The sequence below is a fragment of the Octopus bimaculoides genome, chromosome 3 (genome assembly GCF_046866305.1).
Source record: "Octopus bimaculoides isolate indiv1 chromosome 3, ASM4686630v1, whole genome shotgun sequence".
NCBI lineage: Eukaryota > Metazoa > Mollusca > Cephalopoda > Octopoda > Octopodidae > Octopus > Octopus bimaculoides.
In genome coordinates, this window is record NC_142930.1 from 121,980,335 (window position 1) to 121,987,834 (window position 7,500).

A 7,500-nucleotide genomic window follows, 5' to 3' on the forward strand; every position below is an offset into this window, starting at 1 on the left:
AATTCTCTGTGGCAACACCATCATGATCATTACTGCAGGGCATGGCTGAGCATACCATTTGTTCTAGGGTGTGTGGCCTATCATCCTCCTCCTCCTCCATTTTCTACTGTTTTACCCCCCCACCACCACCACCGTTTTTTCTTTCTTTTCCTTTTTTATCTTTTTTTTTTCTGTTTCTTCATATTTAAATGTTACAATTTAAAATGTGATCTGTGAGACAGATATTTATCTGTCATTCCTTAATACAGAAACTGTAGCTGATTAGCAGATCAAGAAACCACACATAGTACTGTTTCTACGATTATTTCATCTGTTTTTTTTTTTTTTCTCATACATTTAAGATTACATTAACCAATACGTTGTCATCATCATCATTATTTTAATGTCCATTTTTCTACGCTTGTATGGGTTAGACTGTCACACTTTTGGATTTGAAACTTAACAACTAAATTTACAAATTATAAAACGGATTAGCTAAACTTATAGACTTCTAAACTAACCAAGTAAATTTACAGAGAACACAACTAATTAGCTAAATTTTAAGACTATAAAACCACTGATTAGCTAGCTTTACAAATCATAGAACTAATTAACTAAATTTTAAGTAATTGGTAAGATTTAGCAAAATTAAATTAAAGTGAATAGCAAAATTTCATAAATGTAACTGATTAGCTAAATATAAAGGTTTTAATACTAATTATCTATATTTTTAGATCTTAAAACTGATTAGCAAAATTTCATATCATTGCTATTATGCAAACGTATCCGAAGTCCAAAACGTTGCTTTTTCAGAAAGCGGGAAAATAGTTTAACCATTCCATTTTTTTTACAATAGCAACAGTTTCAGCTTAACAATAATACTTTGTTCGGTGCATAAAATCGTAACTCCATGCATGTATGATATTTTCAGTCAGAAATATTTTTGCAAAACTGTCATATGTAAGACTTACTACACTTTTAAAAAATGCTAAACCGTTGTACTACACTTTGATAATTTCCATACCTTGGCATCTGAAGCATCTGGAGATACAATAGTTTGATCAAAAGAACCGGCTATTGCAAGCAAAATTAAATATTGAAAAAAAAACACATTTGGCCAAAATTGGACATACAATTTAACAGTTTAACATAATAGCAATGATATATGTAATTGATGAACTAAATCTAAAGGTTTTAATACCAATTAGCTTAACTAAATTTACAGATTTTAAAACTAATTAGCAAAATTTAAAGATTTTATTGTGGATCCCTAATTTACTATTTTGTGGTATAGGCCCCTAAAAATCTTATATGGACCCTCAGGGGTTATAAGGACCCTGGTTGGGAACCACTGATCTAGTGTAAACAGCAGCAACAATAAGAAACATGATGACTTTTCTCATTCACAAGACAGGAGCAATGCTGGTTAAACATGATTGGCATATTCTGTTGTGTCTGGGGAGAGTCATTTTCTTTTTGTGCCTTATAATTTAACACACTCACCGGTAAAATTCAAGACTATTGAAAAGGTTGCAAGACGCAACGAAAATTTTAGGGAAATAAAAATAAGGAATAAGTGGAAATTTTACCGGTGAGTGTGTTAAATTATAAGGTACAAAAAGAAAATGACTCTCCCCAGACACAACAGAATATGCTTCAACACACGAACTCACATAAAGAATCCTGCAAACCAAATCCAAAAACGAAATATGGTTGTCATAGATCTAAGACTAAACAATTGCACTTACTTGTCTGAAATACTTTCACTTCCCTGCAATGCTGACATCTTCACCTGTTTTGGTATTTTTAAAGGTACTTTAGCTTGGAGATTGTAGGCTTTATCGATATTTTCCACATGTACCAATTGGCTGGAATCTCCACACGTATCTATGAAACTGAAAGGAAATAATTTCTTTTTAAATATATAAATGATAATAATGATGAAGATGGTGGTAGTGGTGGTGGTGGTGGTGGTGGTGGTGGTGGTTTCAAATTTTAGCATGTCTTGAAAATAATAATAATAATAATAATAATAATAATAATAATAATAATAATAATAATAATAATAATAATAATAATAGACAGAGCTGGGACCTATATACACTGGAAGCTATGCCAACACTATGGAATAACAACAGAAAAAAGATGGTATAAACACACGCCAGAAAAGGTCACAGAAAACGAGAAAGCAACCATACTCTGGGATATGCCAATACACACAGATAGAGAAATTAAGACAAATAGACCAGATATAGTTGTCAAAGATCATGAAGAAAAAAAAGGCTTTCTAATTGATGTATCAATACCAGCAGATGACAACGTTTCTCTAAAAGAAATGGAAAAACTTTCAAAATACAAAGACCTGGAAATAGAGATAACTCGAATGTGGAATCTAAAAACAGAAACAATTCCTATCATAGTAGGTGCCTTAGGTATAATAAAAAAATATTCAGACAAATACATAACAAAAACACCAGGACTTACAAATATATATAACATACAGAAAATTGCACTACTGGGTACTGCACACATTCTACGCAAAACACTTTCAATACAAGTAAACATAAGAGCACCACAGCAAACCACAGCAAACCACAGCACATACCCAAGGCGCACAGAGCTGCGCTCGGTAGTGAAGCGAAAGCACGTTATAAAAATAAAACTACTGAACAATAAAAATAATAATAATGTCTTGGTATAAAAAATGGGCTACAGCAAATATTCTGCTCAACACCACAGATTTGCTTGTTAGTTGTCAATTGAGCATGTCCCTTGGTGGCTGACGATATGTGCATCTCTAATCATGAGCAGAAGTAGTGGTGGAGTATCATAGTCATGTGTTGAGAGGAATTCTTTGGGGTTTCGATAATTCACCTTTGGAAACCTGGGTGTTTTGTTCAACATCCTTAAACAACCCTTATTCAGGGATCTTTTGAGCAGGATGGGCTATTCAAACTGAAAAAAATTTCAACTGGGACCCACCTGCGAGGTCATGCGTTGTTTATCTTGATATGAGATCCCCATGTCACACACATATGACTGTGATGCATGTGTCTGGTGTACCCTTATCAGATGGGTAGTCATGATGGGTATATTGGTCTTTGTATATTTTACTCCAGTGTCACTTTGATAGCATGCACTGCTCTCTCATTCAATAATAATAATAAAAATAATAATGATCCTTTCTATTATAGGCACAAGGCCTGGAATTTGTTGGGAGGGGGAATAGTCGATCACATTGACCCCAGTACTTGACTGGTACTTAATTTATCGACCGCAAAAGGATGAAAAGTAAAGTCGACTTCAGCAAAATTTGAATTCAGAACGTAAGAATGGGTAAAATACCACAAAGCATTTTGCCTGGCATGCTAACAATTCTGCCCGCTCACTGCCATAATAATGATGATGATAATAATAATAATAATAATAATAATAATAATAATAATAATAATAATAATAATAATAATTCCCAACAACAAAAAAGAACACGGAATGCTGCACACACTCCAACAACATGGAGGTGTAGCAGGCAATGCAGTAGAAATTTGTCTGAAACTGCCAAAATGTTGAATGATGATGATGACGATGATGATGATGATAATAATAACAACAATACTATATATGCATAAATTGTGGTAGGTAATACGATGTCAAATGATGTAAGGTAACAGATGCACACAACCAATCAGTGCTCAGGTCAATTTGTACCCAAACTCCAGCTTTAATAGCAAGGATGTGACAGCTGCCTAAGTGAAGATTGGCTAAAAGGCAAAACTCTGAGTAGACTGTCAACTGTTGATTATATATATATATATATATATATATATATATATATATATATATATATATATATATATATATATATATATATATATATATATTTGCATGTCTGTATGTGTATTTATAATATATGTATGTGTGATGTGTATGTATTTATATTATATGCATGTGCATCATCATCATCATCATCATCATCGTTTAACGTCCGCTTTCCATGCTAGCATGGGTTGGACAATTTGACTGAGGACTGGTGAAACCGGATGGCAACACTAGGCTCCAGTCTAATTTGGCAGAGTTTCTAGTATAGCATTTGTGCATGCAGACCAGATTACAGTTTCAGTGTTGTATTTAGTATTCATTAAACATTTTATTGTTCTGCATTTCATGTGTTTTGACAAACACATGAAATGCATAACGTTTGTCAAAAAAAAAAAAAAAATTCAAAATATACTCACGTTAAGATTTGATCACTGAACCCAGCTACTTCAATATCTTTGGCCAGACCACTGCTTCCCATTTCATTCTTGATTAAAGATGAACTTTAAATGAAACAAAATAAATGAGATTGAGATTATTACAGGGGATTAAATAGGAAATACAAATATTCTATGCTTTTTTTTTTTTTTGAGGGTTTTCTTTGAGGCCTGTTGTTGGCCATTGTTGCAGTTGTTTTGTTCCAGGTCATCTCTAATCAGGCAAAAACCCATGATTAAAGGTCTACAGTCAGAATTATCTTTCCTTTTATATGCATTTCAGTCATTGAATCGTGACCATTCTGGAGCATTGCCTTAAAAAGAGTTTATTCAAACAAATCAACTCCAGTACTTGCCGGGGACACGTAACAGGCACTCGTGCTGGTGACACACAAAAGGCACCGGTGCCAGTGACACGTATAAGGCACTCATGCCAGTGACACATTAAAGGCAACTGTGCAAGTTACACATAAAAGACACCCAGTACACTCTATGGAGTGGTTGGCATTAGGAAGGGCCTCTAACCATAAGAACCAAGCCAAAACAGACAGGAGCCTGGTGCTGCTCTCTGGCTTATCATCTCCAGTCAAACCGTCCAACCTATGCCAGCATGGAAAACGGATGCTAAAAGATGATGATGGTGCATATTCTATCGGTGTCTTAGGTGGACTGCTAAGTTGCAGGGATATAAACAAACTAACACCTGTTGTCAAATAGTTGGGGGAAGATACACACACACACACACACACACACACACGCACATATACATGCTGGGAGTCCACACAATTTTTATCTACCAAATTCACTCACAAGCTTTTGGTTGGCCCAGGTTGTTAGTAGAAGACTCTTGCCCAAGATGCCATGCAATGGATTTGAAACTAAAACCACATGGTAGGGAAGCAAACAGCTCAACCACACAGCCATGTCTGTCCTACATACATATATATGTGTGTGTGAGAGAGAGAAAGAGAGAGAGACACCTTATACGCTCTCTCTTTTCTCTTTTACTCTTTTATTTGTTTCAGTCATTTGACTGTGGCCATGCTGGAGCACCGCCTTTAGTCAAGCAAATCGACCCCAGGACTTATTCTTTGTAAGCCCAGTACTTATTCTATCAGTCTCTTTTTGCCGAACCGCTAAGTTACAGGGACGTAAACACACCAGCATCGGTTGTCAAGCGATGGTGGGGGGACAAGCACACACACACACACACACATATATATATATATATATATATATATATATATATATATGCATATATACGATGGGATTCTTTCAGTTTTGGTCACAAGGTTTTGGTCAGCCCGAGGCTATAATAGAAGACACTTGCCCAAGGTGCCACGCAGTGGGACTGAACCCGGAACCATGTGGTTGGTAAGCAAGCTACTTACCACACAGCCACTCCTACGCCTATATATATATATATATATATATATATATATATATTCAGATATTTATGCTGACAAACTTAAACCATGCACATACACGTTCATATATCTAGACATCAAATATTTGTCCATAATTTAATTAAGTTACCTCAATCATGATACTATCTTAATTAACAACTACTTTTGAAGACTCTTGTAGTCAGTTCTTGTGTGGTAAATAACCTCTGTATCTAAGACAGTCTTTGAAAATTAGAATTTCTTTTGTTAAGCTTTTGGCTAAATTCTGTTTATTGAATAATATTTGTTAATCGATTGCTTTCTTCTGAGACTTACATCAAAGTGACACATTCTGATGCAGCTTATCTTAACACTTGAAACATCTTAAAAGTATCTCTATAATGATTTGCCTCAACAAAGTAATATATTTAATTATCTCTGTCTCACAAGTGACAGCAGTAAGCTAAGTACATTTTGGCACCCTTCTCTCTCTCTCTCTTTCTCTCTGTCTCTGTCTCTGTCTCTCTCTCTTCATAAGTGACTACCAGCCGATCTATTTCTACCTATCAATTTATATATCTGTATGTCAACTACATACCACTCCATCTACATATGTACCAACATGTCTGTCTCTACCTACCAATTTATTTATTCATATGCCTGTATGCAGGCGTGTGGCCTAGTGGTTAGGGTGTTCTACTCACAATCACCAAATCGTGGGTTCGATTCCCAGACTTGACGGCAAGCTGTATTCCTGAGCAAAACACTTCTCTTGTGTAGTGTGAGGACCAGCATATCCAAGAATAGACCCAGTATTTCTTCTCATGTACCAACCTGTCTATTTCTACCTACTAATTTATTTATCAGTATATCTGCATGAAGGCGTGTAGTCAAGTGGTTAGGGTGTTGGCTTCACAATCACTAGATTGTGGGTTCAATTCCCAGGTTGGGCAGCGTGTTATGTTCTTGAACAAAACATTCATTTTACATTGTTCTAGTGCTGTGTGTGGGGACTGGCGTGTCAAAGAACAGATCCAACATTTCTTCTGCATGTCATTAGAAGCAACTAAAAGAGGTTGAGGAAGGATTTGCACTCTGACCTCGTAAAACCCTCACTAGCAACGAATATACAAACAGACCCACTTATTCTATCGGTCTCTTTTGCCAAACCACTAAGTTACAGGGACGTAAATACACCACCATCGGTTGTCAAGCGATGTTGGGGGGGACAAACAGAGAACACAAACATATACACACACACACACACACACACATATATATATATATATATATATATATATATATATACACATATATATATATACATATATATGACAGGCTTCTTTCAGTTTCCGTCTACCAAATCCACTCATAAGGCTATGGTTGGCCCAAGGCTATAGTAGAAGACACTTGCCCAAGATGCCACACAGTGGGACTGAACCCAGAACCATGTGGTTGGTAAACAAGCTACTTACCACACAGCCACGCATCCTCCGATATATATATATATATATATCTTTAAAATAATTCAATGATCGTCTTGCATGGCTTCACTAACTTGCCAGCTTTTTCGCCCACCACTTCATACAAAACATCTCTCACAATGTGTACATGACCATGGGTGTGGGGAAGGGTGTATTTGCAAGTGAACATCAGTGCACATTCATGTGCATGTAAATGAAAGAGAGAGAGTTGAAAAGAATAAAGAATAAGAGGAAAAGAAAAGAAATAAACAATATTTCCATCTAGCTTTCATAATGGCCTTTGAAGAAAGAAATACGCGTATATATGTTTAACATAACAAAGCATATATTAATACAATGCATACACACCTGCACATGAACAAACATACACATATACTGCAAAGACATAGATATGCTAGC

At 35.6% G+C, this 7,500-nt stretch overlaps 1 protein-coding gene across 5 annotated transcripts in view; it reads right to left on the reverse strand.

Annotated features, from left to right (window-relative positions):
- Window positions 1–7,500, reverse strand: part of LOC106875605 (telomerase protein component 1) — a 215,491-nt gene that overhangs the window by 153,591 nt on the left and 54,400 nt on the right. For all 5 annotated transcript variants that reach the window (XM_089349533.1, XM_089349530.1, XM_089349531.1 and 2 more), the window contains exons 19-20: window positions 4,215–4,298; window positions 1,728–1,874 (exon numbers count right to left, since the gene is read on the reverse strand). In XM_089349533.1, the coding sequence (XP_089205659.1) occupies window positions 1,728–1,874; window positions 4,215–4,298 (231 nt within the window). The remainder of the gene's footprint in view (window positions 1–1,727; window positions 1,875–4,214; window positions 4,299–7,500) is intronic.